This window comes from Eulemur rufifrons, chromosome 16 (genome assembly GCF_041146395.1).
Source record: "Eulemur rufifrons isolate Redbay chromosome 16, OSU_ERuf_1, whole genome shotgun sequence".
Lineage (NCBI taxonomy): Eukaryota > Metazoa > Chordata > Mammalia > Primates > Lemuridae > Eulemur > Eulemur rufifrons.
In genome coordinates this window covers 38,587,318-38,610,510 of record NC_090998.1, presented here as the reverse complement: position 1 = coordinate 38,610,510, position 23,193 = coordinate 38,587,318, and the positions used below count along the sequence as shown (strand labels likewise).

The window sequence follows — 23,193 nt, the reverse complement described above, 5'->3', positions numbered from 1 at the left end:
CCCTCCCTACCTCCCGCGCCCGCCGCCTGCACCGGGGTAACCATGGAGACGGGGCACACCCAGTCAGGGCCGCCTCCTTAAAGGGACAGGCCTCCCGCCGAGGGATACCCCTCCCCTCGGGACCTCCGTAGGGGCAGGGGAGGCGGCGGCCGCCTTTGCCCCCGCCACGCGGGACGCTCCCCCCCCCCGCCGCCCCGCCCGCCCCTCGGAGAACGACGGGCGAGCGCCCGGTCCGCTCTGGCTGACTCAGCCTCAGCCGCAGGGGCGAGGCGTCTTTCTCTGCAGTCTGGGGGTTCTCAGAGAGCCTCCTAGCAGCCTCTCCTCCCCCGGAGCAACGAGAGGAGGGTTCGAGGCGGGGGGAGGGGGGCGGTGTGTTGTAGAAGATGCTTTCCCCGAGGAAAAATATAATGGGAAAGGGGACTGGGCGACCAGGCGGAGGTGAAGGAACCTATAGGGGCTCCAGCTGCTCAGGGGAAGTCTAAAAAGAGATGGGGTCGGAGGTCCTGAAGACAGCTTCCGGGCGTTCAAGCCTTTCTCATCCTCGGCTTGACCCTCTGGAAAATGGATCGAGCTGCTACTAGGAGATGCCGCTGTGGGCAGGAGCTGTCAGGAAATTGGAGGGTGGGTAGCCCCTAGGAGTAAGGTTCAGACGCCCTCCTTATGACCCCGCCCTCCTGTGACCCCGGAGGTGGAAAGGGTATGTGGTGAGGAGGGTAGCTCTAGACCCTTTGTCTCGCCCCTATATTTCTCTCATGTATTTGTCACCTTTTGCCGCTCCTAGGCCGCGCCACGGGGTCGGGTTGCAAATACAGGGGGCCGGTAGAGGTCAGACGCTGGGAAAAACTTGCTAACCTTGTGCGTGTGGGTCACTGTAAGGGGAGTGAGGAGGGCTGAGCGCCCGCTGCGCATCCCCTCAGTCCTGGAGAGCTGGGCTCGGAGCGGAACGCGGAGCTGCCTCAGGCGGCCGCCGGAGCCCCCGCGCGCGCGGGGGCGGGGAGGAGGGGCGGGCGGGGCGGGGCGGAGAGGGCCAGGGGCGGCCGTCTCTTGCCAGTCTCCAGCCCGTCTCCCGCGCCGCGGCGGTTCCCCGGCCTCGCCTGCCAGCGCCGCTCCTCCTCCCTCCCACGATTTGCCAGCGAGCGCGGCTACCGCCTGCGCCCAGAGGGGCCGCCGGGGCCCAAACAGCAATTTGTTCCCGAACAGTGAAGCGGGATGCTCAGCACCCCCACCCCTCGGGACACACCCACAGTCACCAGCATCGGAAAGGAAGGAGAGTTCCCAGTTCCACCTACCACTCATCAGCGACCAGAGCCAAAGCCCCGGACACCTGTATTTAAATGAGAAAGGAGGGAGCGCTCTCCCTCCCCTAGTCCTACGAAGCCTGGAATCTGGCTCCCGAGAAGAGGAATGACCCTAAGGAGTCCGCAGATCATGCTCCCCACCCCACTCCCAACCTTGGATGGGTCCTTGGATGCCCCTTTCCCAGCCGCCCATCTATTCTCCTCCTGGCAACAAGGAGAGTCAAGCATTCTACGACAGAGAGGGGCATTTTAGGAGTCAGTTCACTTTGAGAAGGGTCAGGCTCCAGTTGAAAGCACCTATTGACTTGGGAACCAGGCTACCTAGGTTTGAATACAGCTCTACCACTTGCTGTCTGATTATTATTATTATTAGCGTTTTTGGTCTGTGTGATTTTTTAAGCAAGTTATTAACCTATCTGTGACTGTTTTCTCATCTGTAAATTGAGGACGGCAATAACCACCTCACAGTGTTGTCATGAGGATTACAAGAGTGAACATGCATAAAGGACCTGGAACAGCGTGTGACACTTGCATCATGTAAATGCTTATTGTTTACTGATTATCTGACTTTGAGACTCATAGGAGCCCTGTGAAATAGCCAGGGCAGATGCTTCTTACACTGCACTTAACAAAGGAGGAAACAGAGGCAGAGTTCTGAGAGAGACAGGGAGAGAGAGAAGATGACAGGGGTGTGGGTACGAGGGGGGAGACTTGCTCAAGGTCACCAAGTTGGTACATGGCAGAGGCAGGATTCTAACCTTGACAATTTCCCAGTCCCAGGTCCTGAGTCAGCCTCCCTCCAGCATAGCTGTGTGGGCACTCAGAGGACTGGTTATCAGTGGTTGTGTATCATGTCCAGGTGGTCCTAGAGTCACCCTTGTAAGGCCAAAATGTTTAGACTGTCAGGCTTCTAGCTCACCTGCCTGGGCTGGTTTTGGGCACTAAGCCAAACCAGACACCTTGGGTTAGGGTGAGCGGTGGGTAGATGGAATGTGTGGGGTGCCCCTGAGAATTACAATAGCTTACATTTATTGAGCACTAACTGTGCCTGGCACTGTGCTAAGTACTTTACTTGGATATCCTGTCAATCTTCATAATAACTTTATGAGCTAGTCACTGTTATAACTAACAATTCGGAGGGAAACCATGAGGCAGAGAGGTTCAGTACCTTGTCTAAGGAGAAGTACTGCCTCCTTTAGCAGCCCCAGGCACAATGCCTGTGTCACCAGGTTTGGTGCCCTGCTTCCCACTTCCAGAAGATACACTAATATTTATTAAATGTTATGGTCATTCTTTTTATCCCAGACTGAAGCAGGAGTCTGTATGGGCCTTTAAACCCCTTCCCCCATTACTCCTCAAAGAACTTGTGTGAGTGTTTATGGGTGGGGTGCAGCCACCGACCCCTCTCCCTTAGTCTGGGCCTTTCTGTTTAGATGAGTGCATGCAGGTGTAGGATGTAAGCCACTCTTCTCTCTCTGCACCTTTACCTGGTCCCCCAGATCTTCCTGCCAGACCTGGCTTTCATTTGTTTGGATAGGTTCCCTCAGCTCTTGTGGTTAACTTACTGCCTTTCCTTCTACCCTCCTCCCCGGTACATACACACAAGGGGCAGGGACCCATGTTTAGGAGACAGTAAGATGGGGGTTGGGGAGGAGTTGAAAACTGAGCAGGACACTGGGAAGTCAGGGACCACTGCTGTAATCTCCTTTTCCTCTCCCCTCCCCCAACTCGACTCATTCGTCAGCCTAGGTGGAGAGTCACCAGGAGGGGAAAGTTCAGGAGGAGCCCTGTTAGAGACGCTCAAAGCCTTTGTCAACAAGAAACTCAGGAGACTGCATTTTGGAGCTGCTGTGGGAGGCCTGTGGGAGTATTATCTACAAAAAGGAACAAGGAGAGAGAGTAGGGAAGAGCAAAGCAAGGAAAAAACTGCTCAAGACACAAAAGATGGAAAAAGCTCCCCAACCCCCCAACCACAAAGCGCAGGCGGAGTCAGACAGTGTGTGCCTGGGGTGGGAACAGGTGGCTGTCGAGGAACAGAGCCCAGACCCTCCTCCCCTCTCCCACCTCTTCTCACTCTCTCCACCCTCCTTTCTGGAGGTCCCCAGGCCTGTTCCAAGCCTGGCTATCAGCAGGTGTGGCCAGGCTTAGCATCTAAGTTTGTGTTCTGTGGTGGGAAAATCCTGGGCTTTCAAGTCAGACTAGTCTGGGTTCAAATTCTAGCTCTGCCACTGACCAGGTGGGTGACGTAGGTGGGGAGAGGTTACTTTACCTTGCAGAGCATCAGTGCCTTCATTGGTGAAATGAACCATAGCCAACTGTTATTAAAAGACCTCTGGCCCTAGGTGCTGGGACCAGGGAAATGAGTCAGGATGAAGCCTCCCTAAAGGCCCCCACCCCCACCAATTCTAAATGTTTTGTAATTCTTTGAGGTCTCTACCACTTGGGCACTCCTTGTCTCATTCTAGGCTATTCCTTTTCTTTTAGTGGAAGACTCTAGCTAGAATGTGAGCAGACCACAGTAAACCTTATTCCAATAAGGGAATCCTGGTAGGTACACGGTTTTATTTACAGATAAAGAAACTGTCATATATTGCTTGGCTAGTAAGTAGAGGAACCAGGCCTGAACAAAGATTTGACTAGGTTGACAGCAGTTCTCTATTGTGCCAAGCTGCAGGGGTGCTTTGGTAAACAGCCTGTGAAAAAGGAACAGCATGGCCAGTTTGACAGGTGGTCAGATAGTGACCTGTGGTGAGTGTCCACTGTGAACAACCCCCTGAACTTCATGCCACAGGGAGACACTGCAGTTGCCTGCAGCGAGAGCAGGCCCCGCAGGGGGGCAGTCAACACGACTGGCCAGGGAGCCAGTGCCTGACCTTCCGAGAAACCTCATGCTCTCTGCTCTGTGTGTTCTAGCAGCACCAGAAAGCCATGTGTTTGAAACCAAGTTATAGAGAAAGCCTAACTGGGTTAAGTTGAAGAGACATGAGAAGGAGACCTGACTTTTCCCTGAGGAATCAGAGTGGGTGGTATTTGTTCCTGCTGTTTTGACGGCAGTGAAGGGGCGGGCAGGAGAACAGTTGTGCTGGTGGTGATGGTGGGTGAGTTTCCTCACCCAGAAACATCTTCAGGTAGGATTTCCTCCTTGGTATGGAGTATCAAGGCAGGTAATAAAACTCCCTCACCACCTGTATGGAAATGATGTTCCTTGGCTGTACCCGAGGAAACCTTGGACCTGGCTTCGCTCCTGCCAGGGAGCTATTGCAGTGGGGACTGTGTTCACTGAGTCAGCTCCATCAGCATCCATCCGCCTCCCTCACATAGCTCTGAAACTGGGTGAGGGGACATTTTCTGACAGATATTGCAGACAGGGGGCATGAGGCTCACATGCTGGAGGGACATGTACACTGGGAGAAAAGCTACAGAAGGAAGCAGATAACTGAATTCAAAGTTTTTTTTTGGCTGGGCATGGTGGCTCATGCCTGTAATCCTAACATTTTGGGAGGCCGAGGCAGGAGGAGTCCTTGAGGCCAGGGGTTGGAGACTAGCCTGGCAACATAGTGAGACCCCTTCTCTAAAATGAAAAATGAAAAAAATTATTGGGGCATGGTGGCACACACCTGTAGTCCCAGCTACTTGGGAGGCTGAGGCAGGAGGATCCCTTGAGCCCAGGAGTTCAAGGATGCAGTGAGCTATGATTATGCCACTGCATTCTAGCCTGAGCAACAGAGCCCTGCCTCAAAAAAAAAAAAATTTTTTTTTTTTTTATTAATAAGGTCTGTATAGCTGGAGATGGGGAAGTCTTTCATACACTTTTTAAGAGGGCAGGAGACAGAAAAGCAAAGGAGTTATGGTGAGTGAATGTTCAACCTGTCATAGGTTAGCTTAGACACCTATTCTATAGCACCTGGCTAGATACCTCTTAAAGTAGTTGCCATTGTCTCCATTTTACAGTTCAGGAAGAGGTTCAAATTCAAATATATTATTACTTGTTCAAGGTTAGTCAGTCACACAGCTAACCAGGGTCTTTCTTTTCCTGTTTTTTTTTTTTTTTTTTGAGACAGGGTCTTGCTGCTTTTTCACCCAGGCTAGAGTACGGTGGCATGATCATAGCTCACTGCTGCCTTGAACTCCTGGGCACAAGTGATCCTCCTGCCACAGCTCCCCAGTACCTTGGACTACAGGTGTGCACCACCATGTCTGGCCCTACCCAGGGTATTTCTACTTTACCACACTGCCTGGCCAACAGGCTAGGTTTCAGGATTTAAGGAAGAGCTCTACTTCCTTCACCTGCAAAGTGGTTGAAAAAGGGCTGGAATCATTTATGTTTGTGTCAGAACTGAGCAGAGTGCCTAGCACACAGGAGGTGCCTCAATGCCCAAAGGAAAGAAAGAATGTGCCCAAGTGACTACAACAACCAGAAGCTTGATTGATTTTATAATATGTTGTTCTGGCTATCAGCATCATGGGCCAGTATTCTGAACTCACCAGTTAAAATTGTGATAAAATAATTCTTTGTATTAGTCGGTGGCCTCCCAACATGTATTGTTTTGGATACCTGTTTCTTCCAAGAAGTGTACTGCCATAAGGATACAATTGTCACCAGGTGGGACAATAAGGTGGGAAGAATCTTATAAATCAGGCAAGACCTCATTTTGGGCTCACGCCTATAATCCTAGCACTCTGGGAGGCTGAGGCAGGAGGATCGCTTGGGCTCAGGAGTTTGAGACCAGCTTGAGCAAGAGAGAGACCCTGTCTCTAAAGAAAAGAACAAAAACAAAAACGCTCATTTTGTTAAATCATGTGGCAGGATTCCCAGGGACAAGAAGTCATTACTGACTTCTCCAAGACAATAGGTTAGTTCACAGGTTGATGACCATGTATCTCGGATTTTTCAGGTCACTCCTAACCTCAAACAGTTTATCCTCTTCCCTCTATAAATACATTCATACTCACAAGACTATACCCTGGTTTGGGATTCTGAAATAGGAGGTCACCATCTCTAAACACCACTGCACAATTGCCTGATCACCTGCTGGTATAGTTCTAGCTTAAGCAGAGGACCCAGCCTTTTTGGCACCACGTCCTCCACCTCACTCAAGAAGACAGTGGTGCCTTCAGACAACACTACTCCCTTGTATTATTTATCTGTATGTCTCAGTTGCCCCAACTAGTTTATCAGTCACTTGAAGTCAGGGGCTGTGTTTTAGTTACCTTTCTCTCTCCTTAGCCTCCAACTCAGCGACTGTACAAAGCATTCCCAAACACTGGAAAGTGTAAATTGTACAACTTTATCAATAAAGAGTAAAACTTTATCAATAATAAAGAATACTGTATCACTAACTGTATGACCCACCAATTCCACTCCTAGGAATTTATCCTATAGAGATACTCTCACAAGAGAGGAATGATATATGCATTATGGGATGCTCATTGAAGCAATACATGTGATAGCAAAAAACTGAAAACTCTCATTAGGGACTGGTTAAACTAATTATGAAAAGTTGACAGTGGAATACTATGCAGCCATAGGAAGAACAAGGTATGTTTATATATACCTACACAGAAGGAGGTCTAAGTAGTATACATTCTTATGATATACTTGCACTAGCACAGAAAATCTCCAGAGGGATACACAAGAAACTTAACAGTGGTTGCCTCTGGGGAGGGGATGATAGTTCAGAGAGGGATAAAGGCTTATTTTCATCATAGACTCTTTTGAAATATTTAGATTTTTTTTTACCCTTTGCATATGACTTTTCTTAAAACAAAAAAAAAATTAGTTATGAAAAGTGAGGATAAGTGAAAAAAGCAAGCTTTATAAAAGTATGCATAGTATGAATCTCATTTATGGAAAAGAAAGAAAATGTATTTCCACGTTTGGGTTTAGAACATTTCTGGGAAGATACATAAGAAACTTACAAGTGATTTCTCCTGGAGGGTGGGACTTTTAAAGTTTTCACTATGTATCCTTTTGTATTTTTAAAAATTAATCTGCATTATTTTTTTAAAAAGCAAATTTTTAAAATGGCCATAAATTAGGGGGCTAGGAAATACTTGATGTTCATAATGAAGTCATGCTAACTTAAATTTTGCCTCTCAAAATTTAAATTCTGACAGAGCTAAACAACTTAAAGTCCCAGTCCTATCTCTAGTTTGGGGAGGGCAAGACATTTGTCTGCAAGGGGAGATGGAAAAGGGAAGGAAAGACAATGAGTTGGTAGGGTCTCTTTGCGCACGAGTAGTAGCTGCCCAGGGTATGGAAACTTCCTTCTTTTAGGAAGTCCAGAGTTATTATGGTGAGGAGTAAGGAATGGGCTACACAATTCAAACTTAAGATAAACCTAACTTCTCTTCATTGAAACAAAGTCAAATGGGCAAATTTAGGAGAATATCTACAACATGAGATCCTAAATGAATTATGATTTAGATAGATTAAAAATGAATTATAGAATATGTATGATTTTTACAAAAAGCAAACATTTAAAAACCTGCATATCCATGTGTATATGTACATATATGCTTTGAAAAAGGTCTAAGCCAGGAGCAGTGGTGCACTCGGAGGCTGAGGCAGGAGGATAGATCACTTGAGCCCAGGAGTTCAAGGCTGCAGTGAGCTATGCTCACACTTGTGAATAGCCACTGCACTCCAGCTTGGACAATACAGTGAGAACCCATCTGTAAAACGAAAAAAAGAAAAAGAAAAAAAAGAAATAAAGAAAAAGGTCTAGAAGGATATATGCCAAATAATTAACAGTTATTACTCCTGAGGAGTGGAATGGGAATATAGAAAACTTTTTCTTATTCCTTTCACATTTCTATATTATTTGATATTTTAAATACTACTTTTATAATTAAAAATAAAATGTAAAAAAACCTTCATAATGTTCAAACTTTTATGTCCAAAAATATTCTTCAAATGTTTTTCTATAAGGAGATTTTTTTTTTTTTTTTTTTTTTTTTTTGAGACAGAGTCTCACTCTGTTGCCCAGGCTAGAGTGAGTGCCGTGGCGTCAGCCTAGCTCACAGCAACCTCAAACTCCTGAGCTCAAGTGATCCTCCTGTCTCAGCCTCCCGAGTAGCTGGGACTACAGGCATGCGCCACCATGCCCGGCTAATTTTTTTTTCTATATATATTTTTAGCTGTCCATATAATTTCTTTCTATTTTTAGTAGAGATGGGGTCTCGCTCTTGCTCAGGCTGGTCTCGAACTCCTGAGCTTAAACGATCCGCCCACCTCGGCCTCCCAGAGTGCTAGGATTACAGGCGTGAGCCACCGCGCCCGGCCTATAAGGAGATTTTAATTTTAACCTCAAGGTGGTTTTGACAAACGTGGTTTCCCATCTGTCTGGGTGGTTAAATATGGTCTTGCCTGGATAAAGGGAAAGAACTCATAATTCTTCAAGGTCGCTTTAATCTCTGGACTTCTGATAAAGGATAGGTAAGGTAAGTAATTAATCAGAAAAGCAGGGCTTTTTCCTGACACCCAGCAAGCTGATGGTGTTGAACAAATTCCTAAGAATGAGGTGATCAGCCCCTTGGAAAACGGCTTCCCCAGTACTCCTTGACTACTGTTTTCTTTACCGAAAGACACACATACATATTCTCTCTCTCTCTCAATCTGTTCAACCAACCTGAACCTTGGCAGCTCAGCTTCAGCCAAAGAGCCAGGGGAAGCCCTGAGGCAGTTACGTTCTGCACTGCTGCCACTAACAGTCTGGGCTTCCAACTTGGGAGAATACGTGCTGGAGAAAAAGCTCTGCTGTTATTAAATTATAGATGCTGGGGGTGGGTGGAGGGATCTGGCATCCATGCCAGCTGCTACATGCAGGAGCTCAATTATATGGTTACATTCACTATTCAGTCAAGGCACAAGGAGTATGGGAGAAGAGTGCCAATATAATCTTTGGTTGCCTGGGAGAGCCGTTGGCAGCTGTGGTTTTTCTTAACTGGTAAATTCTCCTTAGCAAAGTCACCATTCCTTATCCTACAGATCCTTTCCCACGAGGAACAGCTGCATTTGCTCATCCTCACTTTCACATTTTAATCTGGTCCTGAAGCTATAAGCAGCAGTGGACAAATGACTTGGGAGTCAGATACCTCATTTAAGCCCAGGAACAAGCAGTGTGAGTGATTTCCACCCTATGAGGCCCAAAGAAAAATAGAAAATGAAATGAAATCACTTGCTGCTGTGAAACAAATGTGGGAACATTTATGCAGTTTTTATTTATTCAACTATAAAGATTGCAGCAATTTTTTGATGGGTAACACCTTATATTAACACTAATTATATTGCTATAAATTTGGTTCAGGATCAGAACAGGATTCAGGAAAGGGAGAAAACAAAAAAAAAGGGGTCTCCGAACACTGAAACAGAGAAATACTTTTTTTTTAAACTTTTCTTTTTAACTTTAATTAAATGTACTTTCCCATAGACTTCCCTAGACTGGTTTGCAATCAAAGGTAATAGGAGACAAGGCTTTGGGCATTTTGAAGAAACTGCAGGTTTAGCCATGGTGCCAAGCAGAAGACTGAAAAACCGTGATTTGAGTTTCAAATCTCAGGCATGGTCTGGGATAGAGGCAGATTCTCAAATGTTTCCTAGTGTTCTCCCCTTTTCACCAATTAAATTTTCCCTTCTCTGGCTGTCCAATGCAGTATACAACCCCATTGCCTCTCCTTGTCAAAGTACTGTTTGGAGGAAACCTGGCAGGCATCTGTGGCTTCTGCTTAGACTGGCAAGGCCACAGACTAGCTGTAACCCACCTCCTCCTGAGACAGCCTGGATAGCTGGAGGCAACTGGAAGGCCTTGTGCACTGGGAAGAATGTTGCTTACCCTTGGGAAACCTGGCAACAATTGCCTCTGATTCCTAGTGCAAATGCCCAATCTGAATCAATCCATATTATTGGGAAAGATCAAGGAAAATCAGCTTCCCCTTCAAAAGTGGTAAAGAGAAAATAAGGAGACAAGAAACCAAAAATATTTAGAATGGCACAAAAAGTTATATGCATAAACTTCTATTATTAAATCTAACTATAAGTTTCCTAAAGTCCAGTTATCAAGTTGAACTGTGTGGGATAGAAGAGAGAGGCCAACTGGAATTTTCCTCAAGAGTTCACAGCTTCTGCCTGAGAGGTCCTGGGTTTGCGCTGGGGGAGCCCCTTTTTGAATGAGGGCTTGGGTGGGCTAGGCTCCACGCTGACTCCAGTTCCGCTGGTCCCTGCAGAGTGAGCCTGGCCCCATTCACTAGCGTTTCCTGCTGCCTGGGGTGGGGTACTCTGATACCTAGAACCAGATGAATACCATGAGCTATTTCTGTAACGACCCACATTGTCATGTCGCCCTTGGTTCGTAGGGTCATGGGACTTTTGGCCTTGTGGCCTGTAGCCTTGTCCTCCTCGTCTGTTCCCAGGCAATACCTAAGAAGAAAAGAATACAATGTTCAAGGTGCTCTGGCATTATCATGCCCCATTTGTTCTAGTTCTGTTTATAGGAGTATTCTGAAAGCATAACTGTGGTATGCCATGCTTGGGACTCAGTTCTCTCTCAAGACTCACAGAATTCTGTCTTTCCCTGCCTTTTTCACTCCTAGGCTCTTCTCTACTGAGGAGGAGTTTACTTTTCTTAAGCTGGACACAAGAAGAAAGCTAAGAAGGAAGAAAGAACATTCTTTGGGTTGTTACAAGTCCTCAGTTGGACAAGTATCTTATCACATGTCTGAACTTTGCAGATCACAGGCCATTTGTAAAGGTAATAAACATTTGGAATAATAAAATAAACATCATTATGGTCTACTTTGCTATATATCATAAACTACAGATTAAACCATGTTGCTGTGACATTTAGTACATCTTTCACATTACAATCCAAAAACCTTAGGCTTATGGCGTGATGGCTTATGGCACGGGATTTTATTTTTGTCCTCCAAAATTCCAGTGTTATACCAATACTATAGAATTACTGACAGCATTGCCTCAGAATGCTGTTGTGTTTCTTCTCCAAACCAAGGAAAACAAACTATGGATTACTCTTCAACTTCCTAGTGTTTGCTCCTCATCCCCCCTCCCCAGGTTCACTCTCTCACCCTGATATATTCCACATTGTGCTTCTAGGGAGTTGGTGATTTTAGATGCACGTTGGTGAACCTGCCACAAGTGGTGCCTGTCCACCTTGAGATCGGTACACGACTCCCAGTGTGACTAATTAGCAGGCAATACTACCTAAAACGGCAAGGATCACTGCCAACATATGACAGTCAGCAGTTCTTGGCACCAGGAAATCTAAACTGGTTGGTAGTTTGGAATATATACACCGCAAATGCTTTCTCAGGAACTAACTGGGGCTGGAGCGAATCAAAATAGGTGTGACACGGGAATAAAGAGAGTAAGGTAGTATCTTTATTCCCAGTGTATTACCTAACACTGAGCTATCAACATTTAAACTCTGACAGTCTGGTGGCTTTTCGTCCTAACACGCTCAGTGTGGAAGCTAGGTTACCTCCCGGTGCGGCTGGTAGGGCCGGCCACTGGAGTTTGCCGTGACTGCAGACGTCTCTCCTGGCGCAGAGTTTTTCTTGTTAGCACTTGTAAGGCTGGGGGCAGAGGCACAGGTGGAAGAGGAAGCAGCGGAGGCATCACTCGGGCTACTCAAGGACAGAGATGTAACTAAGCTACATCGGGATCTCGTTGAATAGCTATTCTTTGGATGGGACACTGAAAGAGAAATGTGAGGAGTATGTGGGTCATATGATGGGAGAGCACAATGGGTACGGTTTCTACTATTTATCAATTTCACAATGAGCAATTTAAGATAAAGAACTGTTTACTCAAGTAGCCATTAAAAAAATCTATAAAAAATCTCTCTTCTGCCGTCTTCTTCCACTCCCTCCAAATCCTCACTGCTTTTTTGTAAAGGAATTCTTAGAGACAGGAGAACAGTTTAAGACTGAAGTTACTCATCTCCCCAGCTAATGACTTCTTGGCATTTCCTACTACCTAAACTCCTGGCTATGGCTCTAGCAGCTGACTAAGCCTGGGAACAATAGTATGGGCCATATGTTCAGTTTCCTATGCAAGGAACATTCTAAAGTACAGACTTTGCAAAGAAAGAGAAAGGTAGATAAATCAAATCTTTGCTAAATCCTTTTTAAAAATTTTGAATGATGCAAGGTATAAATAATCAAGATCACTTAAATATGAATAGAACTATTCTTTATAACAAACATGTACCTTGTCAAATTTCTTTCCGCAAAAATAACCCCAAATTCAAAATACCAATCTAACTGAAAAGTATTATTAAATAATATGTTCAATTCAAATTTTGTCAGAATTCAATGGTTTAAAACTACTCCCCTGATTTTTTTTTTTGGCTTTAAGCCTGGGCTAACGATGAATTCATCATCATTGCCCTAGGTTCAACATTTTACTTTTGTACTGAGATACAAAGAACACAGAAGCTGAGTTCAGGGCTTGACCAGTAAGTCACCATAAACACTCACCTTGCAGGCAACCCCTGCCAAAGTTAAATGTTATTATTTAAGGATCCATTATGTGCCAGGCATTATTCTCTCCATTCTGGAGAGGTGAAGAATGAGGTTCCAAGAGGTTAGTGTAGAGGCAAGGTCTGACTGCAAAGCCCTATGCTCTTTACGCTATATATCATACACCTCTCAATTCAGCAGAAAATCATGAAAAACTACTCTTTCACATTTAGGGAGCTGGCAAATGCTCATCCCCAGAGTTCAAAGCATCTGCATACATGGACTTCATGTGTATCTCGGAGTTACTTTTCATAAAAACAAGCAAACAAGAGGCACTGAAGAAGAATCGGTGGAGAAGCCAATCAGCACGTCAGTCTCTAATTAATAATCATCACCTCTAGTGCCCAGAGTCCCTCACCGTCTCACCTTGTCCAAAGGAATCAATGTTCTTCTTTAGAGTCTCCACATCACAGGTGAATCGGGCTACTCGTCCCAGATCCTCGTCATATTTACGTTCACTAACAAAGTGCTGGAGAAAGGACAAAAAGAAAGGCCACCAGGTTGGATAAACATTACACATGAGGTCTGTAACTTACAATGTACAGATAAGACAGCATTATTTTCAACTGTCTTTTTTTCACTGCTTCAAAGTTTACTAAACGGCCATCATATTACCAACGCTGGGAGACAGAAGGAATTCACTCATTTCCTCAAGAGCCCAAAGATAAGTTTGGAAGTTTTATGAAATGCTACACAATGGTCAAAGCTCATTAGGTATAATCAAGAGAAACTGTAGAGAAAGGAAAAAGGAGGAAGAATTCATAGTAGGGGCCATCTTTCCACTGTTGGCTATTCTCTACATCATTCCATTTTATATAGATATAGAGGCAGCAATGACGTTTATAAGCTACAACAATGATCCCATTTAGATAGATGGTTTGGTGTTAATAGGAACTTCCTTGGGAAACCCACTTCACCTCTTTATAAAGTAGGATTTCTTAGTCCTTGAAATAGGAACAATTGCTTGAGATGGAAAAATCATTCATGTGAAAAGTCAACTTTGCAAATGAGAAGAGTTTATGCTGCAGGTAATTTAATCTTTTTAAGTAGATTGAGCTGAGAAGTAACCAACCCTTAAGTCAAAAACTAACTCTAGGCCGGGCGTGGTGGTTCACGCCTGTAATCCTAGCACTCTAGGAGGCTGAGGTGGGAGGATTGTTGAAGCTCAGGAGTTCGAGACCAGCCTGAGCAAGAGTGAGACCCCATCTCTACTAAAAAGAGAAGGAAATTAGTTGGACAACTAAAAATATATAGAAAAAATTAGCCGGGCATGGTGGCGCATGCCTGTAGTCCCAGCTACTTGGGAAGCTGAGGCAGTAGGATTGCTTGAGCCCAGGAGTTTGAGGTTGCTGTGAGCTAGGCTGAAGCCACAGCACTCTAGCCTGGGCAACAGAGTGAGACTCTGTCTCAAAAAAAAAAAACAAAAACTAACTTTACTAGAAATTGTGGGACTAGAAATATGTCAGGAATACGGTGCTTCTGGGGGTCTATTTCCCTAACAATGTCTAAGATAGCCTGAAATCATTTTTTTAGATGAAAAGGAGATGAAAAAGAAAAATTAAAGGCCTAGATATAATTTGGAAAAATTGAACTGCTCAGAGCAGTCCTCCTAACTGGGTGGGGTCTGATACCACTGTGAATGCATCAGAATTCTCAGGATGCATCCAGAAACACTGAAAGGGAAAGAATTGATAAAAATTACCTTTTTGGCCTTGAAGTCCTAAAACATCAGAGTATACTGTGGCTTAGGAAAGCACATAAACCTCTTGTAACACAGCCTTCGGACATGTAATATCAGCCTGAGATTAATTGTGAAACAAATTCTAGGTTTTGTTGAGCCAAAGACATAATAGGAATGACGGAAATAAAATGATCTGGAAATAAGACATTTAAATTGCACAGCACCCACTTCAGTACATTGAAAATGTGGAGAGAAACAGATCCTTAGTCAGCCTGCAGAAATATTTCTAGCAGCTTTTCAGCCACGTGGGAAGGGGAAACAGATGAAGTCTGTGAGAGCCAGAATTCTCATCTAATTCCAAAGGGGTTTCCGGCTTCTCCTAGATAGTTGAATGAGCCTGACTAGCATCAGTGCAAGAAGCCTTTCTACCAAATTTAGTAATATAGTTTTAGTTAAACAGAAAATGGTAATTTAAAATTTGTGTTGTTTGGCTATTTCATCCCAATAGAGTCTAAGGGGAAAGACTGTGAGAATCGTAATACTCTATGGATTTCTGTAAAACACTGGGTCAGAATATCACAAGGATCCTTGCAGGGTCCTAGGATCTTCCACCTATGTTTTTATTTTATATAGGCTATTGTATAGCCTCTGCAGCAATGTTTCTCTCTATTATGATAATAAATCTTACATGTTCAGAAAGAGCAGAGGTTGAGGGCACAGTAGAGAAGGCTAACTCTTGTTCATGCAATTCATGGTCTATAACCAATTATTTAGAACACCAATGTCCACAACTACCCATGAATATCATAGCTTTTCTTGGGTTCAGATGCTTAGTCTCATAAACACTGTTCTTTATATGAGAATTTAAAAGGTATGAATGTTGTACCCAAGGAAACTTTATAAATAGATTATAATATAATCAACATTTCAAATTGCTAATTTTTCCTCTATAAAATCAGAACTGACCAACCAACTACTGTTTACTGAAGACCCGCTATGTGCCAAGGCACTGTATTAGACACTAGGGATACAGCAGCTCCTGCCATTGTGAAGTTCACAATCTCATGGGGAAGACAAATTAATCAAATGCACATAAAATTATAACCATGCTCCGAAAGCACAGATTTTGGGGATATGGTAATCAGGGAAGTCAGGAAGGATGAGTAGGTCAAGAGAGATTGAAGAGTGATTATGGGCCAGGCATGGTGGCTCATGCCTGTAATCCCAGTATTTTGGGAGAGGCTGAGGCAGGAGGACAGCTTGAGGCCAAAAGTTTGACACCAGCCTGGGCAACATAGTGAGATCCTGTCTCTACAAAAAAATATATTAAAAAATTAGCTGGGTGTGGTGGCACATGCCTGTAGCTACTCAGGAGGCTAAGGCAGGAAGGTTGCTTAAGCCTGGCAGGTCAAGGCTGCAGTGAACTATGTCATTGCCACTGCACTCCAGCCTGGGTGACAGAGTAAGACTTTGTCTCAAAAAAAAAAAAAAAAAAAAAAAAAAAAAAAAAAAAGTGATTATGTGTGTTCAAGAGGAAGGGGGAAAAGTATTTTGGACAGATGGAAAAGCACATGCAGTGGCCCTCTGGCAGTGGGGAGCTGGATATGTCTGTGGAGAGGAAAAGCAAATACAGCTGGAGGACAGAGGACAAGGAGGGTACCGGGTAAATGGAGAGCGATGGCAGAGCCAGACCACGCAGGCCTACAGACCAGGTTAAGGATTAGAACATTCATCCTAAAAGCAATGGATTGTTCCTTCTGTGCTCCCACTGTTTCATCTGACTAGTCATACACACATACATACATATATACATAAATAAATAAAATAAAATAAAATAAAACCAAAACCAACCAACCAAGCAAAAACCAAAATAAATAAATAAATAAATAAAACCAATGGAAAGTTTGGAACAGACTGCTATAGTGGGAGGAACAGATGTGGAGGGGTGGGGAGCAGGGGCAGTGGCAAAATAATGCACAGAATCAGTTCAGAGGCTATTACACAAGTCTAAGCAAGAGACAGCAGTAACTTGATCGTGATCATGATGGTGGTGGTGGAGATGAAGAGATAAGGTCAGATCTGAGATTTAGTAGGAGGTGAAATGGACAGGGTCTGCTGATAGATTTAACGTGGGAAATGGAGAAATTTCCTAAGGTTTCCAGCTTGGACAACTGGATAGATGACAGTTGACAGTACCACTTACAGAGAAAGGTACCTGGAAGAGGGCCAGGCCTGGGAAGGGAAGATCATGAGTTCAATATATTAGATATGGCCATGAATTACAGAGATTTGTTACTTTAGCCCCCACAGGTAAGAAGAAAGGCAGAAAGAAGAAGATTTTACCTTGATATCAGCTCTGAGCTCAACCAACTGCTCCTCTGACATTCGAACAGCCACATCAGTCATCTTCTTTAGAAGTTCAGCTTTCTTTTGTCGGCTGAGCAAAATTTCCACTGTAGAGGAAAAGCGAGTATGAATCTTATGTTGCTGCTAAACAGGATAAAGAGGAACTAGAAGTATGAGCCTTACAGTATGTATTTGGACAGCCAAAGGCTTAGCTGCCCACCCATCCAGAAAATGAAAATACCAAAGGTCCAGTTTCTACCTTCTGGAGGATCTCTGAAGGCAGTTAAATGGTAAACATATTTTATTAATCACAAAGACTCATAAATCATCTGTCATTTCTCATTTTCCTCTTCCTAGTAAAAAATTTTTTTATTAAGTAGCACATAAATTGAAACAGAAATATGCATACATGGTAAAAATTTCATCTAGAATAAATGGGTATAAAACAAAAAGTAAAAGCATCCCCTGTACTTCTGATTTTTGTGGTCTCCTTTCCAGAGGAAACCACTATTAACAATTTCTTGTGTACACTTCCAAATATTATCTATGAATATACAACATAAGTACCTCTCCTTGTTTTTCCCTCCTCACAAAAGGAAGTATATCATACACATGGTCCTTCCTTTACCTTAGCTTTTTTAAACTTAATATATCTTGAAATTCATTCCCTATTAATATATCTGGATCACCTTCATTCAGTTTAACAGCCACCTAGTATTCCACTACGTGGATATAACACAATTATTTACCAAGAGAATGACAGCTATTTAGATTGTTATAGTCTTTTACAAGGCACCTGCTTTGGCATGCTCCCTGATGTCCAGCTCACATATGACCATGGTGGATAACAGACAAGAAAAATCTCCCAGAGAAGAGAGACAGGGGCCATAGTGGACAATGGGTAAAAGAAATCCACCCAGAAAGCAGAACTAGGGCTGCAAGATAAACCACCCAAGGAACTTTCTCCACCACCAGGGGAGGGCTATTTCTGTCCAGTGAGACCTGATCATTGCTTTTCCAAATGGGAGTTTTGACTATAATTATCCTCTTCTTTCTCCAACTATGTAATATTGGCAGATGGGGCATTTAACTTTTCTCTTAGTTTATGAGACCCCAGACCACAACACACCATATCTAGACCTGATGGAAGATCTGAAATCACTCAGAAGACTTGGCCTTTCAGCCGAATATACTAACTAGATGCAACTTTGGAGGTGTTGCCATTGAGAAGAGGGTGAGTATGTTCTCATTTAGGAAAAAAGAGGGATATTGGCTAGCTGCAGGGGAGGATTGTAGCAAAGACTGTTAATTTATTGAATACCCATACTCCTTTTCTTCCTAGCTATCAGAAGTCAAATGTTGTTGGGTACCAACATGCTCAGGTAAAAATCTACATTTCCTGGCTTTGCTACAGGTGAGATGGGCATGTGGTATAGTCTGCCACTGAGATATAAGCAGCACTCACAGGGTGGGATTTACAGGAAAGCTTTTTATAGGAGTCTTACAGATCTCAAGATGGAGAAAATGTGATGAATAATGATTTCTACACATGTCAGGTAACTCAGAGAACCTGATTATATAACATTGGACAAGTCACACTTGTTCCAAAGAATGAGTTTCTTCATTTATGAAATGAAAAGAAAAAAGAAAACCCAACATATGTTATAGGGTTAATGTGAAGATCATACATGAATGTGCATGAAAAAACTCTGAACCATGATCTACTATGAACATATAAATTATTTAATTAAACTAATGTGTAAAAAACAAAAAAAAAGCACCTTTCTTGATAGTATTGGTAAATGAGTAATCATATGGTGTCACTGAGAACCAGGATTTTCAGTGAGAAAGGAGATACAGATATAAAACTGATGAAGTAAAACTCTGTAGCTTTGAATTTGGTAAAATAAGATTGGCCATGAACTGATAATTGGTTGAAGCTGGGCAATGGGGGTTTATTAAATTAGCCCCTCTATTTGACATACGTTTGAAATTTTCTATGAAAGATGTATTTTCAAAAGCACCTTCTTCTCAAAATTAAGGACTATGTCTTCTTACTGATTTTAGTTTATCTAAACCTTCATCTTCAAAAAGAGAATACACAGATGTTAGAATGGGCTGAAACTGTCAAATTTAGAAATTCTAAGATACATTACTCAATGTAAATGAAATCTCACCTCTGAAAAACAGTGGAGAGCATCTCTGCCACATTCTCAACATGTCAAGTTAAAATGGACCAAAACTGTACTCAGCTCAGAGCCAAGCTGCCTCCTCTGGCCCGTGACCACAGACACAAATGATTTAACTGTGAGTCATCATCTCCACCTAGCCCAGCATTTCTATTCCTACCAGTTTGAGGGTGGGTTAAAAGAAACAACCTTCCTAATTATAAATCTGGCATTCAATGCATGAAGGTAGAACCTGCCAATGAGATGCCCCAAATCAATCCTAATGTACATGTTGCAGTTGGCAACCCCTACTTTTCATGTAGCTGTATATCCTCAACCTAACATTTAACAGAAATGACCAAAATGCAGTTATCTGGTTCTTCCATACAAAACCCCACAAAATACCCAAGTTAGACTCTATCTCTCCAGAATCTATTTTAGTAAGCTTTCAAGGAATCCTAGTTATGGTATCCTGAACCCTCTATTCTCTCAGTTTTCCATAACCCATTGATAATAGACACTGAGTGAAGACTGTTCTACAAACTGAGAAAACAAAGTAAGTTCTAAAATAGGTAATGACAAGAATGTATATACTCAATTATAGGCATCCCGATGAAGTCGTCTCTGATTATGCTAAAGTTTTTTTCCAAGTAGAAAAAAATCCCAATGGAACTGTTTAATTACCAGAGGAAAAAACAAAATAAAACAAAACTCCAGTGGCAGATACCATGATGAAGTCTCTTATAAAGTGAACTCTACATTCAAAATATTAAAATTTAGAAATATTTTTAAAACAGCCTTGTGTAAAGTTATTTCACCTAAAGAAATTCATATGCCAGTGCAGTACAACTGCTCAAGATTGTTTAACTAAATATATAAAATCTTATTGTGGCATTTATATTAAGCTTTTGTTGTGAGGGTTGGGAGGCAGGTACCTATTGTTTACATAGGTAATAGCTTTAATTAAAGTTCAATTATCTTACTTGCTTCAGCTTTCACTTTGTCCATTTCAGCAAGCAACGCCACTTCCCGATCCATTAAACTAGGACGAAATGACAAAGGAAAAAAAGGTTTGATCAGAAACTCAGACAGAAATAGTACATCATTAATAGTGGAGAACAGGTCAGTTTGTTCACTAAAAGCGTATACATATGACAAAATAATACTGGATGGACCACATGAAAATTCTAATGTCTTTTTCTATGGAGAATATTTTAGGGATTTCCAATAAAATAAACAGACTCAATTCCCCTTCATTTCTATTTATTACAGTTGACAAATTGCTATCAGTCTAAGTAAGAGTTGGTAACCAGTAGATGGCAGTAGCAAGCTACAAAACACATTTCTTAGTAAGTTGTGCTAAAGCAAAAGTCTTTGCAGAAATTAATTATTTCTACATAGGCACTCACATACCGTTTTTTGTTTTGAGACAGAGTCTCGCTCTGTCACCCTGGCTAGAGTGCAGTGGCGTCATCATAGCTAATGCAACCTCAAATTCCTGGGGTCAAGCGATCCTCCTGCCTCAGCCTCCCAACTAGCTGGGACTAGAGGCACGTGCAACAACACCCAGCTAATTTTTCTATTTTTAGTAGAGACAGTCCCTAAGCAATCCTCCTGCCTTGTCCTCTCAGAGTGCTAGGATTATAGGCGTGAGCTACCTCACCCGGCCACTCACATGCTTTTTATATTTTGGTCTATAAAATCTGACATGTTTGCTTCTAATGAATTTTTACTAAGCAATATCCCTGCTTGAGCATAGTAAATTTAGCCATGATTAGGACTTGTATATCTTCAACAGCTGACCACAGCTGCCCCAAGTTCACTGGCATTTTAGTATGTAGAATGTAGAGTAGTCAAGAGATAGACATACAGGGTGCTGGTTTCTGAGTAACATTTAAATAGTAAAGGATGGAATTAAAGGTTTCTAGTAGGCCTTTGACAGAAAAAAAAACATTAAATAGGCAATTAGAATTTTTTCCACTGCAAATGTATATGGTTTGGAGACACATAAAGCTTTTCTGTGTCCTCATAAAAGAGCCCACAACCGTTAATGTATAAGGAGATGATAATAGGTTACCCTAGTATTCAACCTCTGGATGCGAATAATTTTCCTTACCATATCGGTTTTGTTTAGTGGTGGCAAAAGAAAAAAATCTAGAATTTTAATACCTGTAGAAACATGAAATGTTCTTTCTTTAAATTTGTTCATTCTCATTTCTCCTTTTGAATGGGAATATAACTACAGGGTAAATAAAAGTTCCACTCTTGTTTCAGTTTGTAAAAGCAATCATACTTGCACACGTGCGCACACACATTCAATTTAGCTCGATATGTTGTTATGTTAGCACAAAGTAGTTAACATGGAGACTATGGTGTGAGACATACAAAAATGTATAAGGCAGAATCATTTCCTCAAAGAACAAAATCCTTTATAGGGCAAGTGCCAGAGAACATAGGTTTGATAATCATTATGCATGTTAATAAACAGACTTGTAACTAAACAAATTTGGTTGGCATATTAATCCAAAAGCACCAGACTGGAGAGAAGATACTATTGTGGAGTAGCAATACTTTGCTAAGAAAACATTCCCAAACCTTGGCAATATTGCTCCAAGAACTCTAGCAGCCTTTGGAATACCTAAAAGGCAAAACAAAAGCACAACTGAGACAGGAGCTGCCAGGCCTACCGTTTGACATTACCTCTCTTCTGCTGCCAAATCACCTAAAGGTGCAGACACTGTGTCCACCCGATGACAAATTCTTTGTCTCTGACAAAGCACGTAAAATATTTATCAAAAGACTTCAGTAAACAAGTAAGCTTTTCGCAGCTTACAATCTTTATTATGAAAACTAGAATGTCACATGACACTTTTAGCAAGGAAGAAAGTTCTACATCAACACAATCAGACCTTTTGTGGCAACCTTAGCTAGTACATTGTGACAGCAATTTCTCCCCCTTTGAGAATGACTAGCATCCATTTAAGTAAATTTGGTTTCTTCATTTACTCATTGGTGATCACAAGAAACCCAATGAAAAAAATGGCATTTCTATTTCTTTTTGTTTGCTGTTTGTCATGTTGCCATCTATTGATAACATCTATTGAAAGTCCTGTGATATCAGCCCAACATTAAACAGAAGAACCTACTGGTTAACTGAGGCTGTTGGTTTATTTTGTCAGAGAAAAGTTTGATAAACATTTGCAATTTTCCATTAAAATTTTATAAGTCTTTAAAATACAAAAATAAATAAATGTTAAAATGTAGTAATAACTTTCTTATTAAAAATACATCAAAGAAAAAGTACATCATATAATGAATGGCATCATAGCTGAATAGAAGAATTACCTACTTTCAGGTCATTTATGCTAAAGCATCTAGGAGTGATATATCATGTCTACAACATCCAGATGGTTCCACCAAAATACAAACACATAACAAATACACTGATCGCTGTACTATTCTTTCAACTTTTCTGTATATTTGTAAGTCTTCATAATAAAAAATTATAGAAATGTGTGCATCATAAAAAAATAGAGAAGGTGGGAAGAGTTCACAAGTGAAAAGTAGGTCAGGTATAAGGATAATAGCACAGGCATTTTTTTAATAATTAAAGCAATTTACCATAACACACCTTTCTATCTAACAAAGAAACTTAAAGTTTTCCATCTATTCCTGAGCTAAACAGTGGTCCCACTATGTACAGTAAGTATCTGTGGCCAAGAGACTCAAAAGTAACTGTCGTATGAGGTAATAGTTTTTATTAATAGATGCCATAACTGCAAGCAATGAGTCCTCTCAGAGAGTGATGAAAGGCTCATTCTGCCTGTCAGACTTTCTGCTACCTTGCTCACTCCAATGCCTCAGGGTACTAAGCTTCTCCCAAAGCTTTCCTGAATGGAAATATGCCATAATAAGCATCTGGTACACTGGATTCAGAAACTGCTAATGAAATTCAGCTAAATATTGCTGGGACCCTATTTGGAAAGACACTAGGTCTTATTAAGCCTGGGTCTTCTTCAGTGTTGAGAATTTCCATATCCTTTCTTTAACCATGAAAGATGGTTTGGGATGACTGGTCACTGTTACTAAGGGAAAAGACTGGTAACTAAATGTTCTACATTTCCTTCTTTTCTTGCCAGGACTTTTTACCATTGTCACATTT

The 23,193-nt window shown here is 42.3% G+C and overlaps 1 protein-coding gene across 1 annotated transcript in view; it reads right to left on the bottom strand.

Moving 5' to 3' along the window:
- Positions 1–9,662: 9,662 nt before the first annotated feature.
- SPATS2 (spermatogenesis associated serine rich 2) overlaps positions 9,663–23,193 on the bottom strand; it is a 105,148-nt gene continuing 91,617 nt past the window's right edge. The window contains exons 9-13 of the mRNA XM_069490145.1: positions 20,015–20,073; positions 16,861–16,970; positions 13,203–13,305; positions 11,795–12,009; positions 9,663–10,716 (exon numbers count right to left, since the gene is read on the bottom strand). Coding sequence (XP_069346246.1) covers positions 10,405–10,716; positions 11,795–12,009; positions 13,203–13,305; positions 16,861–16,970; positions 20,015–20,073 — 799 coding nt within the window. The 3' untranslated portion in view covers positions 9,663–10,404. The remainder of the gene's footprint in view (positions 10,717–11,794; positions 12,010–13,202; positions 13,306–16,860; positions 16,971–20,014; positions 20,074–23,193) is intronic.